General features: G+C 37.6%; 1 protein-coding gene across 2 annotated transcripts in view; it reads right to left on the reverse strand.

Moving 5' to 3' along the window:
• Positions 1-714: 714 nt before the first annotated feature.
• The window catches only part of TDRP (testis development related protein), a 27461-nt gene continuing 2091 nt past the window's right edge, over positions 715-26084 (reverse strand). The window contains exons 2-4 of one of the 2 annotated variants that reach the window (XM_017814591.1): positions 15521-15580; positions 4088-4191; positions 715-1804 (exon numbers count right to left, since the gene is read on the reverse strand). In XM_017814591.1, the coding sequence (XP_017670080.1) occupies positions 1459-1804; positions 4088-4191; positions 15521-15580 (510 nt within the window). In that variant the 3' untranslated portion in view covers positions 715-1458. The remainder of the gene's footprint in view (positions 1805-4087; positions 4192-15520; positions 15581-26084) is intronic. The other variant, XM_017814590.1, reaches the window with a different exon arrangement.

The following is a 26084-nucleotide window of genomic DNA, read 5'->3' on the forward strand; positions in this document are numbered from 1 at the left end:
TTTCCTATGAAACTTTTGGTTTGATTTTTACCCATGAATGTTAAAGTAGCATTTATGTGGATCATATAAACAAAATAGAAACCAACTTTGGATCTGGCATCAGCTGCACCGCTAATGAGAGACAATAAGCTAAAAAGAGGCACTTTTATTAGTCATATATACATTTCAAATCTCAAGTTTAACACTTCACCTACTTTTACCAAAAAAATCAAAATATCAGTAGCTAATAAAGCGGAGCTTTATAACAAAAATGCTTCAGAAGTTGTGTGTATGCACACACTTGCAATGGCTCAGTTACTCTGCTACCCTGAAAATGCCAGAGTATAATTCGGTCATTGCTTATGGGGTAGGGGGGAAAGAACAACACAGCAAAAAACCAAAAAAGTTGTGTCTAGAACAAGGATCAGCTATTGTAAAAAAATGAGAACATATGCCCTTCCATAAGAAGCAACTTATACATAGATCCAGATGCAATATCCCCCCAGAATATCAAGATCATCTTATGCTCTACTCACTGCCGCTTTCCAAATTTTCAATCATTTTTATTTTTGGCATAACATGCATCTTAAAAACTGAAAAACTTAGAATTGTCAAAAAAAATTAATTCAATATTAAAAGAAAAGCAAAAATCAAACCAAAAACACCCCAAAAACAAACAAAAACCCCACCAAAAACCAACGCAAAAAAACCCCAAAACCAAACCAAACCAAACCAAAAACAAACAAAAAACCCAAAAACAAACAAACCAGAAAAAAAAACCCAAATGCTCACTCCCCCCCCCCAAACAAACAGCAAAAAAAACCACCAAAATCCCTCCCCAAATTCTGGAAGACCCATTTGACCTGACTATTGGTGACAATATTCTAATGGAAGGAACTACATTAGAATAGTATTTTCCCACTTCATACACAGTATAGCACATTGTGACAGTAAGCATCTTGTGTGCACAAGCTGAAGCATATGCTGAGGCTGAAGATTTGGAAAACAGTCTACTAAGTACAAGCATTCTCCCTGCAAGCGACAGGTCAGTATTCTTGGTTAAAAAGGGACAGCATCAAAACTAAAATTTTGAGTCACCCTCAAACATCAGAAAAGAAACAGGACTCGAGCTAGTGGAACTTCCTACATAAGGCAGTCAAATTTACAACCAGTGTATACATTCACTAAGGAATTACTTTTTTTTTGGTAAAACCAACAATCCAACATACTGCAAAGTCTGAATGTGAAATATAGGCACAAAATAGATTCTCTACTTTTTTTTTCAGAGTGGAAAACATAGCTATTTAACAATGTAATAAGAAAATTTACCATCAGGTGAGCAAAAATTTGTAACAATCTGAATAAAACAAAGTACTGTATAAAGGTGCAAGATCGAGCAGATTTGATTTTGGTTTAAACATATGAGTAAATCATGGAATCTTTCTCTTCTTATCTATAAAGTATTTCACGTTACCAGTATCATTCTAGCTCTTCCCAGTTGTCAGTAAGGTTACCTTTGCTTTGACGTCTAATACTAACCAGCTTTCCAGCTGATTTGATACTCCACCGGGAACTGTTTCCTGAGCTGGCCAGGTTTGTGTATTTTGTGGAGCCTTTGGTTTCATCTTCCCAGCCTGACCAGGCTGCATAGTCACTTAAAGGAGTTGCTGCATTGCTGGTAGAGTCAGCAGTGCTAATCTGCGGTGGTTCCCATCCCTCAATCTCATCTGGTTTCCTAGGTGGAACATTCTGCTTTATCACCAAACTGTCCCAAAAACCTGGCTTCTTTTCAGACTTCATCTCTTCCTTTAACTTTAGATTTGTTCTACAAAAAAACAACATTGCGGTGATAAATTTCTTCATTTTACAATGTATGTAGTAGTTATTAATAAGCATTCAATTAATTTATGTATTTTACAGTCAGGGATGCTAATGAGTTGTCTAATCATCCATTACTGTCAACTTCAGGAAAAACACCATCATATGCATGTAAGCCTAAACACAGCAGAATCTTGCAGTGATAAATCAGAGGAGGACTGAGTATGGTCATTTCCTATTATAAAAGAACTTACATACATACCATCACCCCCACCAACACCCCCCAGGGGTGAATTACACAGAACTGCCTTTGGAAATGTACCAACTATTTTAGGATGCATTATAACTATTTAGGACTTTAACAAAAAAACAGTACAAAACAAATAAACAAAAAACAAACCAAACCAAAAAAAATCTCCAGAGGTAGGCTAATAGAAGGAATATGAAAATGTCCTTTCTAACACCAGCTTTAACACTCACTCACTATGTCCCTCAGTTTCATATTCCTGTCTCCCCCTTGCCAGTTAAACCTTATACCCTAAAATAGTTGATGTACTGTTAGGACAGTATTAGGACTTTAAAGATAGCAGCTTTATCTACACAATATTGTGAAAACAGCTGTTTTGTACTTCTGGTAAGAACTCCCAAAATTCGCCTCCCAAACCCAAGAAATAACAACCTTTACTGTAACTTCTCTCTCAAAGAGACATTTGTAAGGCTACTCATATTACTTTTCTTATCCCATTAAGAATCTTCAGTCTTAATAATTTCATATTTGCAGCTGGAATATTTAAATTACAGAAATGTCAAATGTTTACAGTTAATTTTCTGTGCAGGGTTGTGTATGTAATCATATAATGGGCCACAAGGATAGGCTGAACACCAGTGGTGAAACACACAACCTTCAGGGTTCAACGAGCTAAACAGCAAATTGAAAACATTATACACTAGTAGCATATAAATTCCTTAGCCACAACTAAACCCACCACTAAATCTTTTTCTAATATTTCTATTAAAAGAGCTTTTTTCCATCCATGAAATCTTTGCTCCCTCATATTTAAATAGAAGCAACTCAATCAATACCTTTAAAATTACTTTTCGTTTACTGAATTTTGAATTTATGATTACTCAGAATTTTCATCATGCTAAAACCAGTCACATACTCCAAACACTTTTCTTGTATTTCATAAGCAGTGCACTTGAAAAGTTCCATTTTTCTTTAAAAGTAAAGTAAAAATTGTGGTATACAGTTAAAGAAAAATATCCTAAACTTAAAAAACAGGCAGTTTTCATAATAATACCAAAATAGCTTTCCACATCTGTGGTAACTCTGTTTAAATACTTTTGCTCTCTTCACTGTGTTACTTGATTCTTATATTCAGCATCAATTGCAAGCATCATTAGAGGAGCCTAGCATCTTAGTAACACCCGTAAAAGTGTACACGGATAGCTGGGAACTTTTGTGAAGTTTTATTGAACAGGCTCAAATGGAAATGGAAATATATGCTTTTATATTCTATGTTGTTTATTTATATGCAAACACCCCCTACATGCAGGTATATACCCTTGCATTCTGAAACACATGTTCCAAAGTAAACTGGAAATAAAGCATACTACAGAAAGTCTTATCAAAGCTAATATTTGGCTGGAACAGATCTACTGATATGTGGCACACTTGGTTTGTACCCAGTGTAGTTAGGTAGCACATGAAGGTAAAACCTACATATATTTGTAACAGTAAAATAGTCTGTTCTGGGAAGAGATCTGTTCTGTTCAGAGAACAGCTCCAATCATGTCAGCAGCAGAACTGCGCCAAGTACCTCAGCTCCGACAAGGAAGACTTGCAGATCCTAGTACAGCTACCCCACTTAACCTTTCTAGGTGTAGTAAGACTTCAAAAGAGAAAGTAGGGCATGTAAAAAAAGGAATTTGTAAACTCAACCATAATTAATCTTTAAGAGGAAAGACAGAGGGTAAGAATGACCCTTTTACTCAGAAGCCTTTACTCCTTTTCTACAGTAAAAAAATTATTATGCGGCTAAATTCCCTTTTCTTCCTGACAAACCTAAAAATGTTAATAACATCTGTCCTTTCCAAATGCAGCATGCCTTATTCATTGTAAGCCTAACATATACATAACTCTGAAATGCACCTAAACCTTCCTTTGCTGATTTGACTTCCAGGAGTTGAACACTACTGTTCTCAGTGTCTAGCTTCATTACTTTGCACAGCTATTTTCTGTTACAGTGAGTGCATTTTAATAGCAGATAGACCACTTGGTTTTACTTACCCTTTGGATTTTGGAGACTTGCATCCTGCTAGCAATTGCTGTTCATCATCTTTATTGAACATAGACGTCACTTCCTTCCAACCCCGGAAACTTGCACCTTGAACCTACATAGAGAAGTAAACATTCTCATAAATGTGAATCAGACCTACAAGCACAGAGTACGACCAACACTGCTGGCTCTGGGTGGCTGATGGGCAGCAGCAGCCCCATCTCCTGTCTCCGTGTGGTGCTGCTGGGAGCACAGCAGCTCAGTACAGCTGCAGAGAATGGCCATGCTTTGGAAAAGAGCTGGTTGGGTTACTGCAGCAAGAGCTCCTTCCTGCTAAGAAGAGAATATAAAACATTGATGATTTTGTGATGTCAGTGAGTACAGCTGGGCTACTGAATGTTCTGCCGGCAGGAGCTGTTTGGCTCCATTTTAGTATATCACGGTAAGGAGGGAATCTAGGAAGCTTCAAAGACAGTCTAAAGAGATTCAGTAGACAGAAATGAAATAAACTGTCACTGCTAGAAGGGGTCACAACAGACAGGACAGCCACATGAATTATGAAATTCTTAAGATTTAACCCCAAAACTACAGCTTCTGGACCTGCAAGCAAAAAGGGTAAGAGCATTAGCTCACCAGTGACACGTAACATGTGACAACAGTGCACTACAGTGTGTTCCCTAAATTTCCTGTGACCGTTAAGCATGCAGCATAAATTACTTTTTCAACTTTATTAAAGGTTTGAACCTCTCTCCCCAGTGTGAAATAAAGAGGTATAGGTTATTTTTACTTTGATAGCATGCTTATAAAAAATGCATGCACAGAATTTGAAAGCCGCTGTTCTTCCTCACAGAGTCCAGTAAGAATGGTAGTGCCAGTCAGTCAGTGTTACTTGATTACATTGAAATAGTTGTCAACACAAGCAAAGGCTAATTCATCACCTATTATTATGCTTCATATTGCTTCATCCTTTTTGCAGAACTCAGAGGTGCAAATTAGTATCAATTTGCCATTTAGGTTTTAATTGATTATAGTTTAACTAGTATGTCCACATAGGCCTTAAAACATGTAAGATGTCACCTACCAGTTGAGCACAAAAATCAGACAGGAAAATACTGGTGCTGCCAACTCCTCACCTTTCAGAAACCCACAGGCTCTGCCATTTACAGGAGTAACACAGCACCCTTGTTACCACATGCTAGTCATGGAGTATTTCCATACCTTGTTCTCCTGTTTTACTGTGTCCTGTGCTTTCACTTCTCACCCACCTTCCCTACTCACATCTGAACTGCTTCATCTACTCCAACTCAGAGGCATAGCAGGTCTGTTTTAGGATCAGGAGGAAGGTCTAGCCTAGCCTCAGTGTCACTTTGGAAAGATACAAACATGGATCCAGCTATGGGCAAAGCACTGGAGAACTCTGAAGAGGGAAGGCTGAGCAAGCCCAGAGCAGTTTCAAGCTCTTGTTTATGGGATATGGACAGACCTGGTACACAAGAGCCAGGTTCACCACAACTCACCTCTTCCTATATCCATGCCTAATCTTACTGTAAACCACAGCATTCCTCATGGCTTCATAAAATAAAACAACAGCTTCTACATATATTTTTTTCCCACTCTGACAATAAAATTAATAAAGCTTATAATAAGCAAACCCTCATGTTTAATTTAAACATACACTTTTATTTTTAATTAAGTTAAAAATATGTAGATACTACATAAAAATATGTAGCATAAAATAAAACCAGCCAAGCTACAGATGATACCTTCAGATACCTTGCTATTCAAAATCCTCCTGTTTAACTATCAGCCTCCTCAAGCAGTACTCAACATTTAATGCTTCTGTGGTGCAAATGATGGTCTAAGCATTCAATTTTAGTCAATGAAGGCCTAATACTCTTACTTGTTTTAGTTGTTCAGGTAAGTTCTCTAAAAATTTTCACATGAGGATTTGTTACTCTGACTGGGCTTCCTCTCACTGCACAGTACTTCATCCACAACAAACTTCCATAAAAAGGAAGAATTTCAGGAAGTCGACTGTAGAAGGAAGTAATCCATTTTAAAACAAGAAAGAACAAAACAAAACAAAATAAAACAAAAATTTAAAAGACAGAAAAACTTGAGAAAGCACTTAGCTTTTCGTAGGTTAAAAATATCCTTCATCTTCCTTGAGTCCGTAGGTCCCGAGGGAACTGGCAGAGGAAGTAGCTAAGACACTATTCATCATATTTGAAAAGTTGTGACAGTCCAGTGAAGTTCCCACTAAGTGGAAAAGGGGAAATATAACCCCCAATTTTAAAAAACAGAAATAAGGAAGACTGGGGAACTACAAGCCAGTCAGTCTCACCTCTTTGCCCACTAAGATCATGAAGCAGATCCTCCTGGAAAGTATGCTACAGCACATGGAAAATAAGGAGGGAATTGGTGACAGCCAATATGGCTTCACTAAGGGCAAATTCTGCCTTTCAAATCTGATGGCCTTCTATGAGTTGGGTTACAGCAGTGCTGGCTGAGGGGAGAGCAAATGGTGTCCTCTACACAGACTTCAGCAAAGTGTTTGACACAGTCCTGCACAATATTCTTGTCTCTAAACTGGAGACACATGGATTTGATGGATGAATCACTCAGTGGATAAGGAATTGACCGGATGTTTGCACTCGAAGAGTTGCGGTCAATGGCTCAATGTCCAAGAGGAGACCATTGATGAGTGACATTCCTCAGGGGTTGGTACTGGGACTGGCACTCTCTAATATCTTTGTCAGGGACATGAACAGGGGGATTGAGTGCACTCTCAGCAAGTTTGTGGATGACACCAGGTGTGGTGTAGTTGACACGCTGGAGGGAAGGGATGTCATTCAGAGGGACCTTGACAGGACAGAGGTGGGCCCGTGTGAACCTCATGAAGTTCAACAAGGCCAAGTGCAAGGTCCTGCAGCTGGGTGGGGCAATCCTAATCACAAATACAGGATGGGTGGAGAACGGATTGTGAACAGCCTTGAGGAGAAGGACTCAGGGGTGTTGGCTGACAGCAAGCTCAACATGACTTGGCAATGTGTGCTGGCAACTCAAAAAGCCAACGGCATCCTGGGCTGTATCAAAAGCAGCGTGGCCAGCAGGTCAGGGGAGGTGATTCTCCTCCTCTACTCTGCTCTCATGACACCCCACCTGGAGTGCTGTGCCCAGCTCTGGGGCCCTCGACATAATAAGGATGTGAACCTACTGGAACAGGTCCAGAGGAGGCCACAAAGATGCTCAGAGGGCTGGAGCACCTCTGCCATGAACACAGGTTAAGAGAGCTAGGGCTGTTCAGCATAGAGAAGAGAAGGCTCCAGGGAGACCTTAGAACACCTTCCAGTACCTAAAGGGGGGCTATAAAAAAACCAAAGAGGGACTTTTGATAAGGGCATGTAGAGAGAGGACAAGGAGGAATGGCCTTAAGCTGAAGGAGGGTAGGTTTAGATTAAATATTAGGAAGAAATTCTTTACTGTGAGAGCCATGAGGCACTGGAACAGGTTGCCCAAAGAAGGTGTGGATGCCCCATCCCTGGAATCATTCAAAGCGAGGTTGGATGGGGCTTTGACCAGCAACCTGATCTAGTGGAACGTGTCACTGCCCAGGGCAGGAGGGTTGTAACTACATGAACTTTAAGGTCTCTCCCAACCAAAACCATTCTGTGATTCTATCATCTTCTGTTATCTTACTCAAACTCTGCTATTTCATGCCTTTTTGGGAGGAACCTTTGCTACCATAGGCAAATTCACTACGTTTGTTGCACTTAAAAACTCTCACTGCCCTTTAAATTGGAAAAAGACGCAAATATATCTCAGTGACGTAATTTGTATATGTTTGTCTTTTTTCATTAATGATGTTTCATCAAGCCATTTCCACTTAATAAATTTGATGATTAAGAAAAAATAAACTCACCTCGTTTCCAGTTTTCAGATAGCAATTTAATACTTAGAACTCGGTTAACTTAAATTATATGTACCTTTAAAAAACAACATTGATGAAAGACTACTTGGAGAGAAGCATTTATATGCATAGGTTCAATGTAAAAAAAAGCATATACCTATACATACACCTTCTTCAATCTAGAACATTATACATACTCCACCGAAGAATGCCAACCCTTGCTACCCTGTTTGGATACTCAAGCAATCCTATAGCCAAAAAAAAACAAAAGTACCAATATCCAGACCAAAGCTTTCCATATTTTTTAACTATATTTTTTAAAATTTAATTTCATTAGTCCAATTCTGATTTACACATATCTTTAAGAATAATTATGAGAAAAGTTCTATTCAGTGTCAATCAGATGGCATGTGCAGGCCTTCAGGTAAAAGCTCTGCACTCTTTCCACCTGTATGTAAATCACTGTCTATGTACACATTCCTTCAATATTTTCATATCCATGGCATTTGGTAGGTACAAACAAGGCTAATAACCATGCAGCAGATTGTAACTAATTTATTCTTCTCTCAGCTAGGCCTTAGGAGAAACATACACAAAACATTTAAGATATATTTCCAGCACTTACTTATTTGATGTTTCCAAAGGAAACACTGCCAGGATAATCTACATAAGAGTACCAATGTCCAAGTAGACCATATTTTGCGAGTACATGATAAAAGTAATTGCAAAAGCCTGCTATACATTAAACAGACTAGGCTGAAAGAAACCACATAAATGCAAGAGAAAAACCAGAACCTCTGCCTACAACACCTAAGCCTCCTCTTCTACACCTGCCTGCACCACCACTGACCTCCTGACACATCTTTTCTCCCAACTGAACAGGAGTCAACAGCTCAATCTTGATTGTCTTCTCAGTGGCAGCATACTGAAGAATTTAAACCTTAGCAAAGGAGGAGGTCAAATACTTATTTCATACTTTCAGAAGCTTCTTTGTAACTACTGAACTGTTTTTAAGACTACAATTCTGTTTTTTGACTACTGCTGTCATGTAGCTGTCACATACTAAAGAAATCCCTCAGGACAGCCTGCTGCATTTCTGTATATCTTTCCCAAGTTCTTTAATGACTTTAAACCTACTGACAAGTGCCACCACCAATGCAGCTGGAACAGTTACAGCTGCATCTGCTGGCAGGTACAGCTCAGGAAGGAGGATCTTGAAGTCAGCATTCTCTGGAACCATCAGTTTGACATTCAGCAGCTCTATAGCCAAAAATCCTGGGAACCATCAAAATTCAGAAAGGAGATCCATAAATCAATACCCCCTATTTAGAGAGATGCACCCTCTAATACTCAAAACAATGATTCTTGATGTTAGGGGTAAAGGCCCTAGACACTAGCCAAGTTATGTTCTCCCTGAACACCATCTCCTGTTGCTACAGGCACAGACAGACTGCCAGAATACATGGGCCACTCTCTGAATCAGCTGGGAATTTCTTACAATTTAACAGAGCACCTGGAAAACGACCCAGATCCCAGAACAATTGACTTCCTTGCAATGGATGTCAAAGGAAGGTCAGTAAGCAAGATGACACTTCAGTAAGCTGACTCCTCACCACACTGGAGACATATTTTATGTAAAACTATTGAAGTTATGCAAAGTATGAAAACACAGTACTGATATGGTCTTAAAGCATCAATCCTCTTGTGAAGCTCTGTATCTCATTTTTATGATGTAATTGTCTACACAAAACTCAAAAGTGTACTACTAAAAAATTTTCAAAAAGGTTTATAAATGTAACTAAGTAGTTTATATTCTCAAACCTTTAAAGTATTTTTCCATGTGTCAGTGGAAAAAGAAATAACTCAACATCCAGAGTTCACAGAATCACACAGCTTTTACAGCTGGAAGGGACCTCTGGAGACCATCCGGTGCAACCACACTGCTCAAAAGAGGGTCAGCTTCAGCAGATTGCCAAGGATCATGTACAGCCAGGTTTTGAATATCTCCACAGCTGGAGAATCCACAACCTCCTGGGGTAATCTGTTCCAGGGTTTGACTGCCCTCATGGTGAAAACATTTTTTTCTTACATTTAAATTCTATTTCTTTTATTTCAGTTTATGTCCATTGCCTCTTGCCCATTCACTAAGCACCCTGAGAAGAGTCAGACTCTTTACACTCTCTCTGTTGCTGGTGTACATGCAAAAGCCTTTCTTGTTGCTCTTCATTTTTCTCACCAGATTTAACTCTCGGTAGGTTTAACCCTTCCTAACCCCATCCCTGCATGCTCATATTCTCCTCAGGTCACTTGACCCTGCTTCCAACTCTTGTATGCTTCCCCTTTATGTTTGAGGTTTTTCAGGAACATCTTGTTCATGCCTCCTGCCACCTTCACTTCTTTCTCTGCTTGCTAAGCTGGGCTATTCTTGAGCTTGGAGAAGTTCATCTTTGAAAATCAAAGTTAACTGATACTACTGGAATAGAACCAGGTGTACAGTCAAAACTGTAGTAAAAAAAAAAAAATCAGTGAAATGCTTATGGGATTGCTAAAAAAAGATAGCACTATTAAGAACTACAATTGTAACATCAGATGTTAGAAAGTTAAAAGCTTTAGAAACCAGGTTGGATGCCGCAGTCTACTATGTTTCAAAAATGTCAATGAAAAACAAAGAAGAAACTTCTCAAGATGCCATTTCAGTGTTTTCTGAAGTAAGAATACAGACTGGTCTCATACCAGTTTGGCTATGAAAGCACAGAGTATGCCTATCAGAACAGCAATTAATAAAGTTTCTCCCATATCTTCCACTTTAGGTTGTGAAAGCCTTTGCAGAAATCCCCTGTGCAGTCACCTGAAATGTAAAAAGTGGCAGACTACTGAAAGCCATCATCATCATCTGTCCCAACAGGCATCTAAAGTGCTCAAGCCAGAGCACAGATTCTTTTCCTTCAGTAGAGGAAACTCCAGCTAATGAAGTACTCTTTTTTCCCCATGAGAAAGATGTTTTTTAATTAGAGTATCATCTGGAACCGAGAGTACAAGCAGTCACTTCTAGAACATCATGTAAAGGATGCAGTCTGTATCCCTACTCAAACTGTCTGCCATTTCTCTCCCCCAGTCCCCTCCCCTCTGCTTTGCCAATGCTTCAGTATCAGTGCCCATCTGTCAGACAGATTCCCAGAGAAAAGTCTCACAAGGTGACAAATCTGGTTTATCAGATACTGCTGCTGAAAAGGGTCAACCCAGTCCACTGCCTGTGTGATGCTGTGGAAAACCAGTTCAACTCACTAAGCCAGCAGAAATCTAAATCACTCATTTTTTTACAGTCTTTTAGGTTAATGCTATGAATCAGCTCATTAAAAGATGTCTCCAAAGCACGTGGAATTTAGGGGCAAAAGCACCTTTTTTTGCAGCAGCAACTATTATAACAGCTGAAGCACCCTCTGAAAATTGCAGTCATCTATCAACTTTCTTGCATACATACAGCTTTGTACATACAGTATGGCTTCCCCAAACTCACCCCCTAAGCTTCACTCTGTAAACTCAATCTTCACAGTAAGGCTTCTGTTTTGTTACCTGTATTGATTCAAGTGAATCAACTGTACATAAATTGTACATGTTGACTACAATTTTTCTTTCTTTAGATAAAACAGGGAGCAAATGTTTACTGATAGTTAACTTTATAAAATGCCCCAGAATGGAACAGGTCCTCTTAAATTGGAAGTCTCCTACAAAATTGATAAGTATTATTACCAAAAATTAGTTTAAGGACACCATTTTTCACCACATCAACAAATTCTGATGTTTAAATGATTCTTCATCTCATAATTGGTAAACAAGCAATGAGTAATAAATGAACAATCAAAGAATCCACTGGGAAACAGTAAAGCATCACAAAGAAGACACTTCAGTTAATTTTACTGTGAAAGATAAACAGTTGATAATTAGAACTCTGTTAGAGGGCAAGAAGGTTCATGAAAAATTGGGCTAAAATGCAACAAACCAGGAATGCTAACAGCTGGGTATAAACTAAATAAGTAGTTCAGGCCTTAAAGCAATTTTTAAAAGTAAATTACACAAAAAGTATGCAGATATAGATGAACATATACTAAAGAGGACAATTGTGTAAATTTAACTGAAAACAGGTAAATTCAGGCATCAGTTGGATGGGTTTAATATATGTGAACATCTTATTCACACAGAATTCAATCAATTCAAAGAATAACAAGATTTGGGACACCGGGTTAGATGTACAAGACAAGCAGTTTACAGTTCAAAGCAAGAAATTCAAGTATGTTTGAATACTACTCTGACTGCACTATGAGTGGGTACCCGTACTTTCAATATATTCCTGTTAAGACTTTTCTACTTCCCAACTGCCTGGCCAGCAGGGCTCTGAAGCACAGAAGTCATTCTCTGCAGGCTAGAACAAGCCACATGACAGTCTTAGCAACCAAAAAGAGCAATTACAAGGGATTCTTGCTGTATACCTGCGGTGAGAATCAGCATGTTCAATGCCATTGTGTAGTTAAGCAGCTAATCCCTAAAAAGTCACTGCTCAGCAGGTACAAAATGAGATTTACAGAAATTTATATTTGGGCAATGTTTTAGCAGACCTCCACAAGTATTTTCACAGAGGATTGACAACTGGTGAATCAAAACTCTCCAGCAAAGTAGAGGCACTCTACGAAATGCTTGCAGATTTTTTTTATAAATACAAACAGAAAGAACAGATTTTCCTCTTGACCTTGACTGAGGAGAAACAATTGTTTGTTCTACAGCTCCCCTCACTCCTCCCCTTGCAAAAAAAAAAAAACCTAAAATAAAAAAGCTAGAGATGAAATTTTCTGTATAAGTACCTTACAGTTCAATAAAGTTACAACTAAGTGTTTAAAAAAAAAATAAATCAGCTTGAACTAAAGTGTTGTTCCCACATTACAGGAAACCCATTCATAACATACAAGAAGCCAAATAAGAGAAATGTAAAAAACCACTCCTCTCCAAATTTGTCTTACAGATATTAAAGCCTTGGGTGGCAGGAGGGGAAGGGGGGTGTTTCAAGTCAGCCAGTCTCTGGTGTGCAGATCAGCGGTTACTCTATCCTGTGGCACGCAAAAAATGAAACTCCAGGATCTAGCCCCATCAGGGTCGACAGTGACCGGCCTGCAATTCCTTATTTCCCTTTCTTAAATTGAGAGTTATGCTTCCTCTTTTCCAGTCAGTGGGAACTTCCCCAGACTGCCACAACTTCTCAAGAATGATGGATAGTGACTTAGCCACTACCTCCACCTCAGGACCCACAGATGTATCTCATCAGGTTCCATGGATTTGTGCACATTCAGGTTCCTTAGATGGTTTCAAACATGATCTACTTTGTTACTCAAAACTCTTTGTCTCTTTTCAAAATCTGGCCTAAAACCAACTGTAGATGAAGTCTCTGCTGTACTTTTAACTCAGAAGCTCAGCACATAGGTGAGACCCCCCAAGATTAGTTTTGCAGAGGCCAAATCATACAATCATTAAGTTTGGAAAAGACCTCCCAGATCATCAAGTCCAGCGTTGACTGAACACCACTATGTCAAATAAACCATAGCACTAATTTCCATGTCCAGTGATTTCTTGAACACTTCCAGGGATGGTGACTCCACCACCCTCCCTGAGCAGCTCATTCCAATGCTTAGCCACGCTTCCTGATGTCCAATCTGAACCTCTCCTGGTGCAGCTTGAGGCCACTTCCTCTTGTCCTATTACTAATGCCTGGGAGAAGAGGCCAACCTCCACCTGGCTACAACCTCCTTTGAAGTAGTTGTAGAGAGTCATGAGGTCTCCTTTGAACCTCTTTTTCCCCAGGCTAAACACCCCCAGCTCCCTCAGCTGCTCCTCATGATTTGCTCTTTAAGTCATATGTCCAGGCACAGTGTGAACACAAGTTCCAGATTTCTGCATTTTGCAGAGCACCACTAGAGGGTTCACAGTTCCTCACTTTCAGATGTCACAAGGCTTTTTAATCAGCTATACCTGCCTTTCAAGAGAGCTGTTGAGAGGGAACTAGAGAAATTCAGCATTGCAATTAGCCTGTCCTCACTGCTCAGTGGGCAGCCTCCTGCAACAGCAGGATCTAAGACTGTTTTCCAACTCCATCTGTAGCCATTAGGACTAGCTCCTACTTTAAACCTCCAAACCTAGGTCAAAGACTTTCCTCTGCAAACGGGCATCAGCACTGTCTTAAAATTCAGGCTTTAAGAGACCAGGAAGGCTGTTGATACATTTTTTATCCACTACCTTCTTCTTCCAGAACTTTGTTGTTCTTCACCATAATGCTTCAACACAGAGACTATTTTATTCATGATATGTGCATACCAAAAAGGCCACACATGTAATTCATCAGCCTTTTACTAACGTATTAAAGATTTTAGAACTTCTCGAGTATCACTGTACTGAGTGCTTCTAAGACAACAAAACAAGCAAATAAAATACAGAATCAAAATTTCAGAAAGGGAAGATAAGGATAAGGTGCTTTCTTGTGAATACATTTTTAAGACAAGAGGGTTTTATTTTAAAACAAAGAGTACTGCAGCTCAGTAGTTTGCCTGGTGACATATTTGTTGGGATTTTTTTTAAGTCAAAGCACACACTTATCAAGCCTTCCTGAAAGAAGGAGCAAAAAAGTTTCAATATAAAACAGTTTTAGGAGTCTCTCCCTAAACATTTATCATCTGGTATAAAATATATGGCATTATATGTTTTCATTAAAAAATTATATTTTTTCAAAAGGGTAGGAAAAGGTATAATACAATCTAACTACTATTTTCAATGAAAATCATGCTGCATCTGAAGTAGAAAAAAAGAAGTAACAGAGACAGATGTTCAGTTTATACATATTAATGTTAAGTATCCTGTTACGCTAATGAACCTATTTTAAAATACTTTTCTCTATACCTATGGAATTTCAAAACAAGCTCTAGCATATCATAATAACTTCCAGTTCTTTCATCTTCCACTAATGTATTTTAAGAACATTAAAGAAGATTCTTGGACACATATCAAGGTAAAAAAAAAATTAACTTGCATGCCTACTTCTCTTTCCTGAAAGAGATATGGAATAAAATTCTTAACCTCTTGTGGTCATAGAGGCAGCTGAGCTACATATAATGGAATAAGTAACAGAGATCTCTTCTACTTTTCATGTTGTCTTTGGCAGTTGCAGCTAGATTTTAGTGCTTCTTTAGACTTCAGTTATTCCTGTGTCTTTTTATTTTCATTTTGTGCTCTAATATCTATCATGTGGAAGAAAAAAAAATTAAGATACCTTTCCCTCCCCATTAATAAAAGAAAATAAGGCAGCTTTCCAACTAATACTGCACTGCTAATATTACTTCAATGAGAACCCCATGACCAAGGATCATACAGAATTATAAAACCATCAATGAAGTATATAAATATCCTACTTAATCAGACATCCATGAAAAACCGGTAACTAGCATACAGTGACTGAAATATATATAAAATGTTACACTTTCAAAGAACAGGTATTTACCTTTGTTGCAAGATGTGACACTGAAGATGACAGTTCATCATGAAGAAACTGGTCTTTATTCTCAAAAAATGATAAAGATAAAAAAGGCCAATAGTCAGTTTTGGTTTGACAATCAGCACTGACACATTTTAGACTATTCATAAATGCTTTTATTTTATTCAGGCCATCATAAAATTGACAAAATATGATCACAATGCAAAATTAAGTGAACACCATGTGAACAAAACTACTTATAATGATGAAAAATATTGTACCAGATGTAAAAAACCAGATCAAACCCTTAAAAAACCAAAAACCCCGTACCGCAAAGAGAGATCAAGAACACCCTTCTATCATAACAAATTTAGTACAATTAAAAATAAAAATTTATTTTGATCTTAATGATTGTTTCTCTATTTTTTTGGATCACCACTGATTTTCTAAATATCATACTAGGTGATGGTCTATGCAGCGTCTGTGGCCTGGAGGAAGAGCAATGTCCCAAGACTTTTTCCTCCTTCACATTAAAAAGTTCTACATTTCTCTGACTCAAGGACAGACTTTCACCCACATTCCCCTCCATTTGTAACTGTTGATTTCAGAAGAAAATTAGAGTGCTAAAAATGCTTGTGAAGGTTATTCAGTAGGGAAGCATTTCTGTCCATCTCCGAATTAAACTCCTGTCTTAGGATTGTCAGGCCATCCTGTTACTATCAATGCTCTCTTCAAGACAAGGTAAGTAAGATCACTGTTGGGAGTACTTTAGAAGCCAAATATACAGGAAGTGCGATATAGAATTCAGGAAATATGCAATTTTCATTTTCTTCACTCTGTTTTAATGAGAAATTTATTACTTTTTTTTTCTCTACATATGACTCCAAATACAAACAGTCACAAGTACAAAACCAGAACAGCTGTGTATAACTGTAAATATTTAACTCCAGTTTCAAAAAAACCCTTAGAATTAAACCAGAACACATCTTTTATGGAAAGTGTCTTCAAAGTGGCAGTTTCACATAACCTGCAGTGTTCACTTTGGTCCATATTTTGCTTACATCAGACACTCACTGTTTCAAAAATCAAAGTTATCACTCCTTCCTTTTCAACTAAAGTAAATGCTAAGGAGTTGATACACTCTTTGCTCTATAAGCTTAATTTTTGTTTTTGGTAACTCCACACAAACATATCCCAAGACACCCAAAACACTCAGTATCCCAGCTTCTATACATTACCAAAGACCTCCTTCACTTTGCTAACAGCATCAGAAAGAGGTGAGAAAGCCAGCATAAAAGTGCTACGTACTTCTAGTCATGTGGGGGCCCAGATGTATCAGCTTCATTTTGAGAGACCAGCTTCAAATCCCAGGCATTTTTATTTATTTATTTATTTGCATACTACTGTTTCTATTTACTTTACAGGCAATACTTTATATTATACAAGGGACAAGGATGGAGCATTTCTAGAATTGAGTATGAAGACCATAACGCTATAGTTCAATAGTAATTGTGTGTTGGAACAGAGCAAGTTGTAGATAGCCAGTTTTAGTTGTTGGGGCAAAACACAAAGTCAGGAACTTGTATTATCATTCAAAATGAGAATATTACTTCCTGTGGATCTCAACAAGTTATTTAACTTCCAGGTTTCAGTTGGCTGTCTAACACAGGAGGACATTATTGCAGATGGGATACCAAAAAATTACAAAGTTAAGATTTGTCTAGTACTCTCAAATTAAATTTAATTACTTCCCCCCCTTTTGGGTTTTTCTTTTCCCTCCTTTAAAGAAAAACATTAGCAATATTTTAAATGGAAATGCCTCACACATACCATTTCAGAAGTCTACCTGTTTCCTCTCAGCACTCCCAGCTCTCAAGCTTTTGGATGAGGTCTTAGACTTAACATGATGGCATCTCTCCTTGGACACGGTACAAGCTAGAGAATACCTCAGCTGATTTGTCCAAATTTTTCCCAAGAAGAAAAAAAAATTAACAAGAACTAGGAAAGCCCCAAGGGGACATACAGTAAGAGAAAAAATTATTTCAGACATCCAGGGCTGGCAGAGCTACCAGTTTCAACAACCAACAATACTGTCTCCAGAACTAACAGGACACTCTTAGTACCTTCCAAAGAAATAAAACCTCTTATTTTAATTCTTTCAGCTCTCCAGGTATCTTAGGAAGGATAATAAAAATATGAAAGTGCATACAGAGACATCATGTTCTACTAGAGAAGAGAAAAAACAGAAGTGTGAAGGCATACACCCTCTAGCAAGCCTGAGCACAAGGAAGCAAGGGTGCAAGGCATTTTCACAGTGAAAGTTTTTAGGGGAAAACCATGAGATGCAACGAGCACCTCATAGAGCCAGGGAGTCAGCATAATAAAATGTGAATACCATTGTCAACCAACGATGTAATTCACAATAAACAGTAGACAAAAGGATGCATTTGCTTTTCTAAATGAGGGACAGCTAGGACTGTGTTGCTGTGTTAATACAGTGTTACTACTCACAGATATACAGAGTGCTATCTCATACGGAATGAGACACAAGTTTGCAGCAACTATACTCATGCAGCGGAGGCTGATGGTTAGAGGACAACACCAAGTTTAAAGATACGAAATACAAAGATTAAAAGATATGAAACCCTCAAGAAAAAGAATGGTGAGAATCTAATCCCTAAAACACATTTTTGGGGGTGGAAGACCTAACAAGTATCCAAAGCATTCTTTTAAGATACACTGCTGAAGGAAAGGAGACTTGGACAATTGGCAGTGTGGTTGTGACATCCATCCATATATCTCATGGATTGATCGAAAACAGCCTGTAAATTTGAGTTCAGCAGTCTCCAGCAAACTAGATTTCAAAATGTTTTGTGGAAAATCCATCCTTATGAAAAGCAGAGGGGAGACTAATGCTGCATGGTGGGAAGAAGAGTGCAAGAGGAGCAAGTTTAGGAGTTCAGAACCATCCATGGCCCACATTGCAGGGAGGGACCTGCACACTGTACAGTAGGAATGGGTTGTGTATAAAAAAAAAATAAAATAAAATAAAAATAAACAGAGGGAAAGAGTAGAGGGAGGGAGGGGACCTGTGCCACCACTGGGAAGAACCGAGGAAAAAAGATGAGAAGCCACATACAACCCATCTTCACTTCTTACCCACAGAATAATTTGTATTTTTTAAGTGATACACATTAGTATACCCTTCTTTTGATACATATTCTCTACTTGCATTACCATTCTGAGATCAGAGAGCTTATGATTTGTTTTTTCAAGTTTTCTTTAGAGGACAATCTACTGTGCCGCTACATGTAAAGAGTGAAGATGAGCTTTCTTTATCATGCTGCATAACACACATTGATGCTGAACGCTTAGAAACTATTTTATCTGCACAGCTTAGAGTTATGACAATTCACTTTTTACTTCAATTTAAAAGAAAAACATAGACCCCCAATTACAGTATTTAGATACTAATAGGTGACTAAATGCTAATGATAGTGAGAAATGCTGATCAGCAACTTGAACAGCCCTCCAGTTCTGGCAGGGGAAGGTTGGTATGTGCAGTGTGTTTTCACAAGGAAACAAGTGCCCTTTTGTTGGACATACTGCAAACCATAAGGTACTCAAGGGACTAATTCAACTTGCACACAAACCTTTTTGTACAGAGATCAAAATCATAATCTACTTCCCTCAGCTTCCTTTGTGGTAAAGTAATTAATTAGTCTCTTTAGATCATTCACTTTCATAATTCAGGCCAAGATGAGGAATGCTGGACACTGAAGAGTTAAGGTAAATAACAGCATCATCTGACTTTGTATGCCCTTCTTTTGCTCTAGCACATAAAATGGTAGATTATTGATTTTCTCTACCCATTTGTGGAACCTTCCTATGGTACACACACACACACTCACTGTCAGAGCTGAGCACAGATAAGAGTAAACAACATACTGTTAACAGAGTAGGTCCTTTTGTGTAAATTCTCACCCTTCTACTGACTTACTGAATCCCCTCTGCCTATCATCACACCTCACCAAGGACTGAGCATAATATAAAGTCTAGATTATCATGCCTGTGAGTGTGAATTCGATTAGGTACCACAGAAGTACCATTTAAGTGGAAAAAAAAAACCCAAACAAAGAGATACACCTCAAGAGATACGTTCCAGAGAAGAATTTAACATAATCTCCAGTACTCCACAAACCCTACTAAATAAGTCAGTGATAGGAGAGGGTAAGGTTAAAAAAAATAGTTAAAAAAAATCACTCAGGAAATCACAAACCTGAAAGTTAACCTCTGAAGCTGGAAAGATTCCAAAAACACTGATTACAAACCAAACAATTGAACAACTGTATATACACAGCCTAACCAGAAACAGCACAGATTGGGAAGAGGAGATCACCATCTTAAAATACAGCTAACAAAAGAAAATATTTCCTTGGGTTTGAGAAGGATCTTCCTATTATAGTGTAAAATGAAACGAACTGATTATTAATGTGAAAGTCACTCTGCTTATCTGAGTTTAGAACTGAATAAAATCCAAAGCAAAATACACTCAAACATAAGTAAGAAGAAAGTTATCAGCAGAAGATCAGTGGTATTTGGCCTCATTTTCCTTGCTGCACCTATAACATACACCTGGAAAAATTCAATGGATGGATATATGCTTTGTGTCAGGAAACTGATGCAACAGTGATCAAATGTAAATGGGCACTGAAACAACTACACATATTCCTTTAACACAGCTGAAAACCAAAGCTGAACTGTACCTGAATACCCACACAAAACTAAACATGCCTTTAAAGAAATATAAGGCTTGCAATTTTAACAAATAGAGACTGCAATACCCAGTCATACACAGCTTTCTTCTCGGACATGAGGCTATGTGTTCAGACGTTCCCCCAGTGCTGAACCATGAACTGCCTCTGCTCCTTTCTGGCAGAGATAGCCTAGACTGAGATCAAGATAATTTGATCAGCCTTGCCCATATTTCATCTACTGCTAGATCTCAATCTTCCATTTGTATGGCCCTAAGGCAAGTGAGTGAATCAAACAAGCCATCTGGGCAGGTGATATAAACTGAAAATTGCCTGTTAATGTCACCGAGGAAAAGTATTCACCTAGGCATTTCTAAAGTCTTGCTCAAGAGTAATTTGGCATTTTAAATTAATTTTTCTCTTCTATAAACAATACTTTTCCACTCCAGAGTGCTCACTACACTTAGAAAAACCATCTACATTATGACAATAAATCATTTAATATGCCACTGTAACTAGTGTAAATAGTGACAGTGTAAATAGTGTAAATAGTGTAAATCACTGTAAATAGTGACAGTGATTCCTATCCTGCAAATCTCCTCTGACAGTGTTCAGCAAAACTGAAAATTAAAAAAACGAAAATGTAAAAATTAAGTATGTTAAAGAATTATACTTGATTTTATGAATATATTTACTAGACAACACTAATCTGGAAATATGCTTTTAAAATATAATTCATCAGACCAATTATAAAATAACTTATTTCACTCCACTTACTTTAAAGTCTGGGTAACTACTTCATATAAAGAAGACAACCCATAAAACATACTTAAAACTGCTTCCATCTTCTAGTCTTTCATAAACACCTATGAGTCCCCAGACCAACTGGAAGGCGAAAGCATAGGAAAACTGGTTTCCATATTTCAAATAATTTTAATTTAGTCAGTATTAATAATAAAGATGATGCTCCTTTCTTCAGCATCCAGCTGTTAAGAACTTGTTTAGCATTTTCACAAACTCTGTTTCATTTAATGACTTCAGTTATTGTTTCACATTCCATTACATTTTACAACAGAATATCTAAATTATTTCTATACTTTTACTGCCAATTGATATAAATGGCCAAAGGTACCAGAGAAGATTAATCTCAGAATGTAAGTATTTACATAAGAATACTTCTGTAGCTCTGCATTTTATTGGCATTACAAACAGAAACATTGGAACACCAGATTCCTATTCTCTCTATTCTTACATCAATACACAAGGTTATTCTATTAATTGTTCAGATTACTGCACATCTCTGTAGTAAGTGATTATAACACATCTTACTCAAACTTTGCTTCTCTGAAATATTTTGGAAGAATATTAAAGAGTGAGCACCTTGAAAATATTAGAAAAGCTTATATGTCATTAAGAATTTAGTTTTGCCTAATTTAAAATATTTCAAATATGTTTCACAAAATTAAAACAGCTGTATGAAGATCAAAATACCATCAGTGTCAAAGCTGAAACAAGGAAGGTCAGATAATCAATTTTAATTCAATTTCTGCGGCAATTCAAAAACGTCAGTGAAGTTTTCAATTTTGCTGAAATTTCCGACTAAAAATTCGTCAATTATTTTTAACAACTTAGCCATAGTAAAAGTTTATGTTTGCTTTTTCATGATCCAGAAAACAAAACAACAGATGCTAATTCAAAAGACAGTAGCTGACACACAATTTTTATTCAGTGATTGAGTTTGCCATTAAATTACATGTCTTTAATAAATGTCTTGCATGAGTAATGGCCATATTTTCCTAGTTCAATTTCTGCAAAACAGGGTGAATGCATCCTTTTTTGGTACAGTGTTCACCAGTACATGCATTGCTTCCTTTTGACATATGGCTTTTATCAACCTTGGGGTGTTAACACAGACCTGTCCTAGAGCTCCTCACAAAGAGCCAGAGGCAAAACCTGTTAGAAATGTACCTCTGATGATGACAGAACTGAAAGATGGTGTACCTGGTAAAGTGTTCAGTAACTTCTAGTAACTCCACTTATGTTATGGATGTCCTCACGCAATCTGGCAAATAGTTTCTATAAAAGTGAGGGGAAAAATTATAAACCTACTTTACCAGTAAATAATTAAAATGATTCATTCTTTCTCAAAACCTGTTATATTCTAGTTTGTATATTGATGGTGGGAAGTTCAGCACCAGTAGGAGAGTATGGCTCCAGAAACCTCACAAAGTTCTGTGAAGATACAACAAATAAATTAGGGAAAGTGGATCTCAAGCAATGATGTAGAGGAGAAGATGACAGTGGTTTTATGGATCGGTGAAATGGGATAATTCTGTGTTAGGCAGGAGGGGAGGAAGACAGACAAGGCAGTTGCTGGCAAACAGAAGCAATAAGAGTCAGTAAAGCAGAACTGGCTTGAGGAAAGACACAAGTGATAAAAATGAAAAACAGGGGAGAGGAAGGGCCTGTACTAAGAAAAACCCTGAAAGCAAGGACAGAGATTTAAATGTAAATTTCCTGAAACAAAGACAGGCCAGCTGAAGAAAGTGAATCTGAAGGATGAGGAGAACTTAAACTTTATGCCATAAGCAACAACATTAATATCACCAATGGGATTTGCAGGGACTAGGAGATGGGAAAACACAGCATAGGTATTAGAAGCTGCAGAGGAAGTAATCAACATCAGTATGGGAAACGAGGGTCTGTACAAGAATTTCAGCTGTCTAGACAGAAAGAAAAATAATAATAATAATTTTAAAAAATACTACAAAAGCAGACTTGATGTAGACTTCATAGAGAAAACAACAGTAAAGTCCAGGACACAAATTCTCTTTTGCACAATAGATAAAAATCACCAACAACCTTCACCTTATAGGCTTGACTGAAAGAAAAAGATACATACTGATGGCATCTATAGTAAGACACCAACCAGACAATATGTGCTTTGTGGACTTCTAAGAGTCAGAATAAGCCAACAGAAAGGGGATAAGAGGTGAGAAGCATATCTGATCCCAGTCAACTGTGTAAAAAAATGACAGTATAAATAAAAATTTGAAGCACCTTAGAAAAGGATTTTAAAAAAAGAAAGCCTAAAGCCCCAAAAGGCACTGTCTGCTCTGCAGAGCTCCAGGAAGATTGTAAGGAAACAGGACCCACTCCAGAAGCTGCTGAAAGACGGTGTGTGACAAGAAGGAGGAAAAGCAAGAAAGGCAGGCCAAGGAAAGGCTCAAGAAAGTCTTTTCTGACAGTCCCACAATCTAACATTCAAGAATGATGACAGAATACAGGTGATGGATTTTAGCCAGGAAAAATATCACTGAAATGTCATAAGAACAACTTCAATGAAAAGAAAAAAACAGGCTAGCAGAGAGGAGAATGTATGTCAGAATTATTAGACTACTGCAGGCAAAGCCTGAGACACCTTCTAGCCTGAAATGGCTAGAAAGTGAAGGAAAGGCATTAGCTGGATTAGCACTGACTGCTTTATTATTATTTTAATTAAAAAATACCCTTATTCTACGTATTAGTAGAATGTAAGAAATGCTGCTCAGCTCCCACCCATTCCTGCAGGGCCTGTCTGAGTTTGACTCACTTCAAGATGAAAGCTCATATTAAAATCGTACCAAAGACCTTAACATCTTCATTAAAATATATAACTCAAATTCTGTACACCCAACTTCCAAACATCTGAGCAAGTCTAAACAAAATTCAGCATAAAACATGTTTTTGCACATATTCTCTTTGAACATAACAAAAAATACAATCAGAGAGAACAGATCAAGGCTAAGGTCCTGAAATATTTTTATATGAAAGATAAGAGTTGCATTAGATAATACAGACCAGCCTGATACCCATCCACTGCCCTAATATATAGATGTGTTTTGAAGCTGAGTGCCATTTTACGTCAGAGTTACATGTGATATTGACACAGCATTGACATCTCTGAGCACTGATTAGATGACAGCAGGACTGAATCAAAGAGAACTTAGCAAAACTGCCAAAACAGAGCCTTCCAGAAGTCAAAACCCAGCATTTTTCCCTTTCCAAAAATACAACTACAGTTTGAAACATAATGACTATATTACAAACTGGACGCAAGTTTGGCACCACTATGTACATTTCTAGCATATTTTCAGAGAGACACATAAAAAGCACATTAATTTCATTTTATAAGTGTTTACTATTTAAGCATGTTAAGTTGCCCAAATGCATTAATTATAATCTAAATGAACAAAGTACCTTCATTACATAAATTAAAAATACTTATGCCTCAAAGTATAAATTAAAATTAACTTCTAAGATTCAGTCTAAAACTGTCCGGTTTAAAAAAAATAAAGAATACAATAATCCACACATTTATTTACACAAGTACTGTTTCAAAATTTACTTGTCTTTCTTATCTCAGGAAACACCCTACTATTTTAAATAAGTGTTAACAATTCAAAGTACTTGAATATATGCAGAAACTTTTGCTAAAAAGTGGCCAGAGGCTGACAGTTCCCTCCCTTGCAATTTTCATGTTCTAAAATTTGTTTTTGTTCTTCCCTGGAACAAAATCAAACCACTCCATATAACACAAAACCAGAACTGTCAAAACTTCTCTTTACAGATCAAATTAAGCTTTCTTATTTAAGAACTATGAACTTCTACAAATTTAAATGTCTGCCTGAGTAAGCCCATATCAGGCTTCCATATCTAAATAGGATGATTAAAATTGCTCCAGAGTAACAAAGGGGTTTTTTGTGTTAGGTTTTTTTTGTTTATTTACTTTTAACTTATAGTAGCCTAATTCTTTGTTGCTGTCTGGTAATGAAATATCCTAATTATTAGGTTGCATAGTGAGAAGTCCTTCACTCTTTCTCAGCTTTAAAGAAACAACATACAGCACCAACATTTCATTACACTGGAATACTTTCAACCTGGTCTGCTTTAATGACATAGATGAGACTACCAATTTCTTGTCTTTGAAGTAAAAAGTTTCAGCCTTATTTATAGCATGAATGGTAGAAGCTTAAGGATTTTCTTGTCACTTGCTTATTAAAACTGAAAATAAAGACAAAAGACAGTTGTTGGGAAAAACAAGATGTCATAAATCAAAGTCAAAATATGATGACGCCAGTTCATCTTCTCTTTTACCAAATGATTTATCAGAAAAGAACCTAGAGGAAATGAAATCTAACAGTCAACTTTCTGTTGCATGAAATCTATTGCTGGGCTTCTTAATTTACTAAAAGGCACTCAAATTAATTATCTGGATTTTGGCCCTAAAGAAAAAAAAATTAGTGAAGTCCTGGATTCTCTTCTTCTTGATAAGGTAATCCTTCATTCACAGCAGGCCATACTGCAACAACAGAGCTGAGGAAGACTGACATTCTCATGCACAGCTAGGGTACCACGAGAACTGTCCCCATAACTCCTCCAAGCTCCAATGGGGCTACTGTCCTCCAAAGTCAGGGAGTTGGGTGTTGCACATCAGGACGCTGCAGGGGCCAAGTGCAGACCACTACCAAATCCCCCTACACATTACTGGATTTCAGTGCCTTGAAATCATATTATTGGGAGAAAGAACAGGTTCTGATGAAACATCAAAAACGTCAAACACTAAAAGCAGGGCACGTAAACCAGATCAGCTACAATAAGCTGAACAAGTGCATTTAGTTACCTCACACTTTCCCCTTGACACCTGTCTAAGCCGATCTAGAAGCTGCCTTGATCATGAGAATTACAAAGTTAATCAAGTGGTAATAGTTGTCCATACAGTCTATCCTTCCTTAAAGTGCACATAAACTCTAAAATAAATACAGTTAAATATTGTGGGAGGAGTGTTCTGTTTCTTT

This window comes from Lepidothrix coronata, unplaced genomic scaffold (assembly GCF_001604755.1).
Source record: "Lepidothrix coronata isolate B3197 unplaced genomic scaffold, Lepidothrix_coronata-1.0 Scaffold45, whole genome shotgun sequence".
Classification (NCBI taxonomy): Eukaryota; Metazoa; Chordata; class Aves; order Passeriformes; family Pipridae; genus Lepidothrix; species Lepidothrix coronata.